This window comes from Geospiza fortis, unplaced genomic scaffold (assembly GCF_000277835.1).
Source record: "Geospiza fortis unplaced genomic scaffold, GeoFor_1.0 scaffold289, whole genome shotgun sequence".
Lineage (NCBI taxonomy): Eukaryota > Metazoa > Chordata > Aves > Passeriformes > Thraupidae > Geospiza > Geospiza fortis.
The window spans coordinates 968958-979999 of NW_005054478.1; the positions used below are offsets into that span (position 1 = coordinate 968958).

An 11042-nucleotide genomic window follows, 5' to 3' on the forward strand; every position below is an offset into this window, starting at 1 on the left:
CTCCTGCTCCTGCTGCTGGCAGCGTTCCGGCACAACGAGTGCCCGGACCCCGGCGTGCCGGTGAACGGGAAGCGCTTCGGGGACAGCCTGCAGCTGGGCAGCTCCGTGTCCTTCCTGTGCGACGAGGGCTTCATCCGCACGCACGGCGCCGAGAGCGTCACCTGCGTCCTGCAGGAGGGCAGCGTGGTGTGGGACAACGCCGTGCTGCGCTGCGAAGGTCAGCCCCAGCCCCTGCCTGCTGCCCTCGGGCTCCTGGGGTGGTTTGGGGTGCTAAAGATCCCATCTCGGCTCTTCCCGTGGGTGTTGTCAGGAAAATCCATCCACAAACACCAGAGGTTTATGGCCAAAAAGGAGACAGAGGAGTCCTGGAACTTTATTCCAATCAAGGCAGAGGCCATGGGGCATTCCCCTGGGGTCTCTCCAGTTTTTGGAGGACGCAGCCTCCTTTTTATCCCAATTTCCCAGCTGCATTTCCCTTCTCTCTTTCCCCATTTCTGAGGTACTTGAGAGGTTCAGACTTCCCAGAACTCTTGATCCCAAAGATTCCCCTCTAATGTATGACCCTCCCTTTTAATTTTTAATTCTTACGAAATTTAGGGTTTTTTCCCCATTTCTGAGGTATTTGAGAGGTTCAGACTTCCCAGAACACCTGATCCCAAAGATTCCCCTCTAATGTACAACCCTTCCTTTTAAATTTTTAATTCTTACAGAATTTAGAGGTTTTTCTTCCCCATTGTTTCTTTCATCTCTCAATGTCTAATTTCATTTCTCAGCAAACCTAAAGTTTATCTATAAAATCAAATCTCTTTTTTCCATTCACCAATCAGTGAAATCCTTCCCATTGTTTCTTTTATCTCTCCCAGTGCTGGTTTTATCTCCCAGCAGCCCCACAGCTGGTTTGGAAAGACAAATCCATGATTCTCTCAGCAGGGACACCTCTGTTGTCCCAGGGTGCTCCTGCTTGGCCTTGGCTCCAAGCTTGGCTTGGATCCTGGAGCAGCCACAGCTGCTCTGGGAATTCCATCCCAGCTCCTCCCCACCCTCACAGCCAAGAATCCCTTCCCAATATCCCCAAATCTCCCCTTTCCCAGTTTGAAGCCATTCCCTGTGTCCTGTCCCTTGTCCCCAGTCCCTCTCCAACTCTCCTGGAGCCCCTTTAGGTGCAGGGAGGAGCTCTGAGGTCTCCTTGGAGCTTCTCCTCTCCTGGTCAATGTTCCCAGCTTGGTGGGAGAGAGATTCTCTTCTTCTCTTCCTCTTCTCTTCCTCCTCCTCCTCTTCTCCTTCTCCTTCTCCTTCTCCTTCTCCTTCTCCTTCTCCTTCTTCTATTCTTCTTCCCCTCTTCTCCTCTTCTTCTCATCCTCCTCTTCTTCCTCTTTTTTCTCTTCTCCTCCTCTTCCTCTTCCTCTTCCTCTTCTCCTTCTCCTCTTCTCCTCCTCCTCCTCTTCTTCTCCTCCTTCTCTTCCTCATCTTCTCCTCCTTCTCCTCATCCTCTTCTTGTCCTCTTCTCCTCCTCCTCCTCCTCCTCATCTTCTCCTCCTTCGCCTCATCCTCTTCTCCTCTTCTCCTCCTCCTCTTCTCCTCCTCCTCTTCCTCTTCTCCAGGTGAACATTCCTTTGGGGACAGAGATTTTTTGGGGGAATTTTGCAGCCTTTTGGGGTCCAGAATCAGGATTCTGCCTGTCGGGGTCTCACTCTCACATTCCACATCATCCAGCCAACACTTTGCAGGATTTTCCACCCCTCTGGAAGGAGGAGTTTGCTGGGGAGGAAGTTTCAGTTCAAATATTCCTGAGCTCTGTTTATTTTCCAATTTTATTTTGTGTGTGGAATGAAGGCTGGGGAGTATTTTTATTGTGTTTGTTTGATGATTTGATGATCAGTTCTTGTTACAGCAGGTGTTTTTCTAATAACAATAACAATAACAACAATAATAAAAGGTTCTGGTTTAGTGATGCCTCAAAGCTTCCCTGCTGCTTCTGTCAGGGAGGGAATGAAACTGAAACAAAAAGGAACGGAAGATCCAGGGTGATGTTTTCCCATCCTGGTTTTTGATCCATGTAAAATATCTGATATTTATGTAATGACAGAAGTTCTGTCAATGGGCTCTGGCAGCTGAGAGACAAAAATTCTGCGTTTCCATCTCCTGCCCACAACAGCCAACCCTGCTGTGGGGGGAGCTGGGCTGAATTAAAGGCTTTAAATTCAGATTTCAAAGCTTTTTTAGGACTTTCAAGCCTCTGCTCTGGAAAAGAGAAGTGAAGAAGGAGCTCATTAGGACTGAAAATCTTCCTGTGCCCTGTGTTCTCAGGGAAGCCATGCTCTGCTCGGGTATTTGCAGCAATTTGAATAACAAGTGCTGAGCTCTTGAGAAACAGCCCTGGAATATTGAGAAATAATTGGAGTAATTGGCCCTGCATTGCCTGAGCAGCGGGAATTGCACAGTCCTGGCCGTTGTCTTTGGGACTGAAGGAAGGAATCAATTGTTTTCAACAGCTTTTATATAAATAAATAATAAAATATAAAAGTCCAGAATAAAAAGCTGGACTTTTTGTATTCTTACGTAATTTTGCTCCTGTCAAAATGCAGGTTTAATTCAGTTTGGTGCCTTTCAAAGCACAAGCCTTGAAATTTACATTTTTTTAAGTATTGGAAGGGAAACATTCATTAAATAATACACTTCTAATCAACTTTTATATTCGATAACCTTCTGCCTTCTCCTCCTGATCACTCTGGTGATTTCTTTGACTCACCCTTCAGTCTGGACCTTTTAATTACCCTTTTTAAGCAAGGAGAAAATCCCGGAGATCTAAAATCCTGCTCAGCACTTGAAAAAAGAAAAAAAAATTAATGGGAATGAAGGAGACAGAGAAAAGGCTGGAAATCCTGACAGGAGACCGTGCAGCTTTGGGGCAGAAGGGAAAAATAATTAAAATAATTGCTTTGGAGCCAGCTGAGATCAAATGACTTTGATCTGCCACCCTTCAGAGCAGCAGGGGAGCTTTGGGGCTGGGGCTGGCACATTTTGGGGTGGCACAGGGGCAGGGTGACATTGGGGTGGTACAGGGGCACGGTGACATTGGGGCTGGCACATTTTGGGGTGGCACAGGGGCAGGGTGACATTGGGGTGGCACAGGGGCATGGTGACATTGGGATTGGCACATTTTGGGGTGGCACAGGGGCAGGGTGACATCGGGGTGGCACAGGGGCACGGTGACATTGGGGCTGGCCCTGGCTGACTCCTTGGAGGACAAAACCTGGCCCTTTGTGGGGTTTTTGTGCCTCTGCGCTCTCAGACCCGGTGTCCTTTCCCCAGAAAACACAAAAAAGCGCCCGCAGCTCCTGCTGGTGCCACCGGGCACCACGGGATGGAATGAACGCCCTGCCCTGGTGATGTCCCTGGTGGCAGCAAAGCCATGACTCAATTAGCAGGGCCGGGAGGGATTTTCCTGGCACCTGAAATGCCGAGTGACCTTGCAGTTCCCTCTGCTGTTCTATCCAATCATTATTTTACGCCCCGTCCCCTCCGAGCGGGGCCCGAGGTCAGCCCTGCTGGCTCCCGTGGGGGCAGTGTCTGCTCTCGGAGCTGCAGAGGCAATTTCTGAGCAGTTCCTGGTGATTTTTTAACTCGTGGAAGGGACGGAAATGCAGGGAAGGGGTTTTGAGGGTTGGGACGTCTCACGGTGCTGCAGCTCTGTGACGTTTTTCACCCCAGTTTTAAAGATGTGGCGCTCAGGGATGTGGTTTAGAGGTGGCATCGGGCTGGATGAGCCTGAAGGTCTTTTCCAGCCTGGATAGTTGTGTGATTTGTGTCCCTTTTTTGTGTCCCCAGCACCCTGTGGGGGCCACCTGACGTCACCCAGTGGAACCATCCTGTCCCCAGGCTGGCCTGGCTTCTACAAGGACTCGCTGAGCTGTGCCTGGGTCATCGAGGCCCAGCCTGGCTACCCCATCAAGATCACCTTCGACAGGTGCTCACCACCTTGGGCAGCCCCAAATTCCCTGCTCTGCCCCCAAATTCCCTGCTCTGCCCAAAATTCCCTGCTCTGCCCCCAAATTCCCTGTTCTGCCCCAAATTCCCTTGATCTGCCCCCAAATTCTCTGTTCTGCCTCCAAATTCCCTGCTCTGCTCCCAAAATCCCTGTTCTGCCCAAAATTCCCTGTTCTGCCCCCAAATTCCCTGCTGTGTCCCCAAATTCCCTGATTCTGCCCCAAATTCCCTGTTCTGCCCTCAAATTCCCTGCTCTGCCCCCAAATCCCCTGGCTCTACCCCCAAATTCCCTGATTCTGCCCCAAATTCCCTGGTTCTACAAGAACGTAAAATTTGGCAGGCGATTGGTCGATGATTTATCATCATGGTTTGCATTTTTGTTTGGTTTTCTGGGGGGGTAGTTCTGGCTTTAATTCTATGTCTGTTTGGGGGTGGTTGTATGATGGTTATTGGTTTTGATGCTAGGAAATACAGAGGAAGGTTAATTGGAAGCGTATTGATGACAAATGATTTGGATGATGTAGGGATATGTGGTTTAATTATTTGTCAAAAAAAAAAAGAAATCAAGATAAAAAAAAATGCTTGTTCAGGCACGTAGATGGATATAAATCCAAATATCCTGAAAACCAGCTGCTGTTTGGATTCCTGGCAGTGCCAGCAACGCCCCAGAGAGCAGAGAGGAGCTGCCACTGCCACCACTGCTGTGACATTTGGGGCTCCGTGGCTCTCCCAGCTCTGTTCCATTTGCTGCCCCAGCACCTGGAGACACTGCCAGCCTGATGGGGGCCAGCAGATGAAGAGGTTAAGGATCCCAAAAAAACCCCAAACACGTGTGAGGTGCCCCCAGTGAGACCCTCAGGCAGGAGAAAGGACCCGCGCCTGCCCCCATGGCGGTTCCAGGAGGGAATGAGGAGAAGGGAGCAGTGCTGGGGTTTCATTTTCCTCCTGTCCCTTCCAGGTTCAAGACAGAGGTGAATTATGACACCCTGGAGGTGAGGGATGGCCGCTCCTACTCCTCTCCCCTGATTGGGGTCTATGACGGCACGCAGGTGCCCCAGTTCCTGATCAGCACCAGCAACCACCTCTACCTCCTGTTCACCACGGACAAGAGCCACTCTGACATCGGCTTCCAGATCAGATATGAAAGTAAGGGCCCCTTGTTCGTGCAATTCCCTGCAATTCCCTGCAATTCCCTGCAATTCCCTGCAGTTCCCAATCTCCAGCAGCACCACGGCCTCCTCAGGGCACCCTGGGTTTTGTTTTCCCCGTGCCAGGCAGCTCCCACTGCTCAAGGAAGGTGCTGCCAGTGGAGGAGCAGTTTCTGCTTTTCCCAGCATCCCAGACTGGTTTGGCCTCCCCTCCCTTGGGGGAATTCCTTCTCTCCATCCCCTCATTTCAGGGATTTCCCTCTCTCCGTCCTCTCACTTTTGGGATTTTCCTCTCTCCCTTTCCTGCTCTCACTTTGAGGATTTCCCTCTCTTTATCCTCTCACTTTTGGGATTTTCCTCTCTCCCTTTCCTCCTCTCCCTTGGGGCAATTCCTTCTCTCCATCCTCTCAGGTCAGAGATTTCCCTCTCTCCCTTTCCTCCTCTCACGTGGAGGATTTCCCTCTCTTTATCCTCTCACTTTTGGAATTTTCCTCTCTCCATTTCCTCTCCTCTTTTCAGCGATTTCCTCCTCTCCATTTCCTCCTCTCCCTTGGGGCAGTTCCCTCTCTCCATCCCCTCATTTCAGGGATTTCCCTCTCTTTATCCTCTCCCTTTTGGGATTTCCCTCTCTCCCTTTCCTCCTCTCATTTCAGGGACTTCCCTCTCTCCATCCCCTCACTTTGAGGATTTCCCTCTCTCCGTCCCCTCATTTCAGGGATTTTCCTCTCTCCATTTCCTCCTCTCACTTTGAGGGTTTCCCTCTCTTTATCCTCTCAGTTTTGGGATTTTTCTCTCTCCATTTCCTCCCCTCTTTTCAGCGATTTTCCTCTCTCCATTTCCTTCCCTCCCTTGGGGCAATTCCCTCTCTCCATCCCCTCATTTCAGGGATTTCCCTCTCTTTATCCTCTCCCTTTTGGGATTTCCCTCTCTCCCTTTCCTCCTCTCATTTCAGGGATTTCCCTCTCTCCATCCGCTCACTTTGAAGATTTCCCTCTCTCCATCCCCTCACTTTGATCATTTCCCTCTCTCCATCCCCTCACTTTGAAGATTTCCCTCTCTCCATCCCCTCATTTCAGGGATTTCCCTCTCTCCATCCCCTCATTTCAGGGATTTCCCTCTCTCCCTTTCCTCCTCTCATTTCAGGGATTTCCCTCTCTCCATCCTCTCACTTTGAGCATTTCCCTCTCTCCATCCCCTCCCTTGAAGAATTCCCTCTCTCCCTTCCACCCTCTGACCTTGGGGTTAACCACCAAGATTTGGGGTGATCCCACGGGTGGGCTGAGCTTCCCCGGAGCTCCTCAGTGCCCACCTGAGGGCTGTGCCCTGCTCTCTGTGCCCAGCTGTGAAGCTGCAGTCCGACCACTGCCTGGACCCCGGCATCCCAGTGAACGGGCAGCGCCACGGCAACGATTTCTACGTGGGAGCCCTGGTGACGTTCAGCTGTGACCCTGGCTACACCCTGAGTGACGCTGAGGCCCTGGAGTGTGAGCCCAACTTCCAGTGGAGCCGGCCCCTGCCCAGCTGTGAGGGTGAGGAAGGCTCTGCTGCAGGATGCTCTTGGTGTTGGGAGGCAGAGCTGAGCTCACAGGGTGGCAATATCCAGAGGTGGATCCCACGGTGGTTCCAGCTGCTGGAAACCTTCCCGTGCACACCCACTGCCAAAGCAGCAGCTGGAGAGCTCCCAGTGGCATTCAGTCCATGGGTTTTGATGGATTTCGACCAATAAAACCCAATTTGGGTTGATTGGATTTGGGTCCATCGGTCTGTTTTTGGATTTTCCTCTTTTTGTTGGGTCCCACAAGGATTGTGGTTCCACCTGCTGGAAACCTTCCCATGCACACCCACTGCCAAAGCAGCAGCTGGAGAGCTCCCAGTGGCATTAAATCCATGAGTTTTGTTGGATTTTGGTGGGTCTGTCCATGAATTTTCTTGGATTTTCCTCTTTTTGTTGGATCCCACAGGGATGGTGGTTCCACCTGCTGGAATCCCTTCCCCACTGCCAAAGCAGCAGCTGGAAAGCTCCCAGTGGCATTAAATCCGTGGTTTTTGTTGGATTTTGGGGATCTATCCATGTATTTTGTTGGATTTTGACCAACAAAATCTGGTTTGGGTTGATTGGATTTCAGTCGATCATTCTCTTCTGTTGGATTTTCCTGGTTTTGTTGGATCCCACAGGGATGGTAGTTCCACCTGCAGACCCACTGCCAAAGCAGTAGCTGGAGAGCTCCCAGTGGCATTAAATCCATGAGTTTTGTTGGATTTTGGTGGGTCTGCCCATGGATTTTGTTGGGTTTTGTCCAACAAACCCAGTTTGGGTGTATTGGATTTGGGTCGATCATTCTCTTTTGTTGGATCATCCTGAGTTGGGTTTTGCTTTTACTTTTTCCTCCCAGCTTGTGAAAGATTCTGGATTATTGAACCCTTTCTCTCCTTGTTTTTGGTGTTTTTAGCTCTCTGTGGGGGCTACATCCGTGGCTCCAGTGGCACCATCCTCTCCCCAGGCTTCCCTGATTTTTATCCCAACAACTTGAACTGCACGTGGACCATAGAAACATCCCACGGCAAAGGTGAGGAGAGGACTGAGGCAGCGGCAGAGAAACTTTTCCCTGTGGGAACCAAGAGTTCCTCTCGGGAATGATGATTCCATTGTCCCTGGACAAAATCCAGAGAGGGTTTTGATGTCACCTCTTCTATCCTTTTAAAGGGAAAATTATTATCAGACAGAGCTTTGTGTTACCTCCTGTTCCAGACCTCGGTGGCCCCATCCTGAAAGGCAGGATGTGGATATCCTGACACCATTCCCTGTCACAGGGAGGGATCTGCCCCTCCTGAGGGATTTCTGGAGGTGCTCAGCTCCTCCCCTCCAAGGTTTTTTGGGAATATCTCCCACACGGCCACCACACGAGTCCTGGAATTGCCCCAACCGCTCCAACAATTCCTGTGACGCTTTATGGACTCCCAGGCTGTGCAAGTGGAGTTGAAAAGCAGTTTAATTTTAAAGGTATTTAAATGCCTAAAGAGAGACCATTATTTTTAATCTCACTGCTTCAAAGTGATTTCTTTCTCCTTTAATTTGTTTTGCTGTTTCTTCTGCGGAGAATGGGGGGGAGGGGAAAAAAAAAAAAAAAGCCCAACCTTGTGTTTGCAGAGATGTTTTGTGCCACAGTAAATTGCAGACCAGAGCAAAGGTTTAATTGGTCACAAATCCTTAAAAATGAGTTTATAATTAGCCCTTTTTGCTACAGTTCCACAATCCTTCAGTGCTGGAGGAGCCTCGTGCCCTCTGCTTGGAGTTTTTACTTTAAAAAACTTGGAATTTGGGCATGTTCTCCAGGATAACTGAATTATTCTTGTGCTGATTCCAGAGGGGTGATGTTATTTCTGTTCCTTAAGCTGGGTTTGCTAAAGCTGAGGGTTTAAATTTGCTGTCAGGGGAGAATAAAGTCATTTTGCATTCCCCACATCCCAGTTTTCGGGTCAGATCTATTTCTGTTTTGTGCTTCTGGTAGAAATAACAAACAATTTGGAAACTCTTGGAAGTTTCCTGCTTTTGTGGAATTTTGCAGACTAAAAAATGTTCTCCACAGAATGAATGTAAAGAAAGAGTTATCAAGGTCAGTCCTAAGCTCTGGGTCATAAAAATCCTTCTGAGACCCTGAAGGGCAGTGAGGGATAAAGGTTGGGATGATCCCACAATTCCTTCATTCCCAATCCCATGGGAAAAGCTCCTTGTTGGTTTCCAGCCTCTCTGACCTTCACTTCTTGGAAAGGAGGAGCTCCATGTGAGCAGCAAAGCTCCAGGAAGAACTTGGAGAGGGCCAAGGATAAATAAATGGAATATTCAGCTGGAATTTGGTGCTGTGGGGTCGGATATTGGATCCCCAGAGCTTTCCCTGATCTCTAGAAATCAATAGGGAATGGGCAGCAAGGAGGAGGATCTTCCTCTGGGCTTTCTCTGCAGGTTTCCTGCTGTTTCTTTGGGATATTTTGGGAATGGTGGCACGCAGAGCCAGCCCTCGGGGTGGGAATTATTGGGTTAAATGAAATAACCTGGTCAAACCAAGCAGGGATCTCTCCCAAAGCCCAGATTCCATCCTGGGGTTTCCTGGAGGGGTTCTGGGCAGGATCAATCCTAATCCCACACGAGCAGGGGCTCGGGAGCCTGCCCCGAGCTGAGAGATCAGGATGGAAAAATCCATCTAAATGCAAAAAGGCTTTTTATTGCTTGGCATCTCCTTGCCTTGTTAAGTCGGTGTGACAATGCTGTGACAGAGTTCCTGAGCTCAGATCCTGCCTGGCTCCCGCTCTCACTGCCTTTTTTTGTTGATTTTTTTTTTCTTTTTTTTATTATTTTTTATTTCCAAGCTGGAATTATTTTCCAGAGAATGAGTGTTTCTAATGGTGTTTGAATTCCAGCATGAAAAATCACCTCGCTGGAGGCTCCTGGAGGAGCCTGAAGTGCTTCCCATTGTGTGTCTGGAGGTGTGAAGGGGACTTTAAGTAATCCATTACTCCTCTCTGGCTCATTTACAAATGCTGCAAGGTCACAGCCTTCTCCCCAAATGTTTCGAGTCGTTCAAATTGAATTTGGGAGGAAGAGGCAAAATAGTTTCGCTGTGTTTGGCTGGCGTTTCCGTGGCTGGAGCTGCTGTGGGGTTTATTTTGGGCAAGAAAAGGTGAATAAAAGTAGGGTTTAGGGGAAGGTGGCCCTTCTCATGGTAGGGGGATGGAATAAAGCCATTTTTAAGGTCATTCCCACCCAAATTCTCTGATTCAGCCCATCATGGGAAGGTCCTTGCAGCTGCACCTCTGACACACTTCTGGAAAAGCCTCCCTGACCTTGAGGCTGGGATTAAATCCTGTTTTTCCAGGCAGGAATTCCTTCTGGAACACGCTCATTTTCGAGCCCTCCCAGCTCCAGCCTTGCTGCTCTCCATTTAAAAGTCACTTCTAGAATAAAAGGCTCCCCTGGGCTGCTCCCTCAGCTGCTGCTCTGTCCCTGGAGCCAGTTTGTGTCATCCTGACAAGGGCACAGGAATCCAGCATTTCCAGAGCCTGTCCCTGCTCCCACACCCCAGGTTTAGGGTTTTTACTGATTTTCTTTCCACCAGAACCAAATCCACGATTTCAGTGTGATTTTCCCCCTGCCCTCGGCGGGGAGCAGGGGTTGGGCGCCGGGATGACCCCACCCGTGGTTTCCCCTCTCTCTGCAGGTGTGTTCTTCACCTTCCACACGTTCCACCTGGAGAACGGGCACGATTACCTGCTGATCACGGAGAACTCCAGCTTTGCCCAGCCCCTGAAGCAGCTGACGGGCTCGCGGCTGCCGGCCCCGCTCAGCGCGGGGCTCTTCGGCAACTTCTCGGCCCAGATCCGCCTCATCTCCGACTTCTCCATGTCCTACGAGGGCTTCAACATCACCTTCTCAGGTGACAGCGGCTGCCCAAGCCTTCCCTCTGTGCCTCCTTTCCTTCTGTCCCTTCCTTCTTTTCCTTATTTTCTTTCCCTCCCTCCTCCCTTCTCTCCTTTTCTTCTTTCCCCTTTTCCTCCCTTTCCTTTTCCTCCCTTCCCCTTTCCTCCCTTCCCCTTTCCTTTCCTTTCCTTTCCTTTCCTTTCCTTTCCTTTCCTTTCCTTTCCTTTCCTTTCCTTTCCTTTCCTTTCCTTTCCTTTCCTTTCCTTTCCTTTCCTTCCTTCTCTTTTCCTCTCTTTTCCTTTCCTTTCTTTCCTTTCCTTTCCTTTCCTTTCCTTTCCTTTCCTTTCCTTTCCTTTCCTTTCCTTTCCTTTCCTTTCCTTTCCTTTCCTCCATTCTCTTTTCCTCCCTTCCCTTTCTCTCCTTCCCCTTTTCCTCCTTCCCCATTTCGTCCTTCCCTTTTCCTCCCTTTCCTCCCTTTCCTTTTCCTCCTTCCC

The 11042-nt window shown here is 49.8% G+C and overlaps 1 protein-coding gene across 1 annotated transcript in view; it reads left to right on the top strand.

The window, feature by feature from the left end:
* CSMD2 (CUB and Sushi multiple domains 2) overlaps window positions 1-11042 on the top strand; it is a 225955-nt gene that overhangs the window by 137511 nt on the left and 77402 nt on the right. Inside the window, 6 exon segments of the mRNA XM_031063038.1 lie at window positions 23-217; window positions 3829-3967; window positions 4946-5133; window positions 6476-6664; window positions 7586-7702; window positions 10349-10564. Coding sequence (XP_030918898.1) covers window positions 23-217; window positions 3829-3967; window positions 4946-5133; window positions 6476-6664; window positions 7586-7702; window positions 10349-10564 — 1044 coding nt within the window.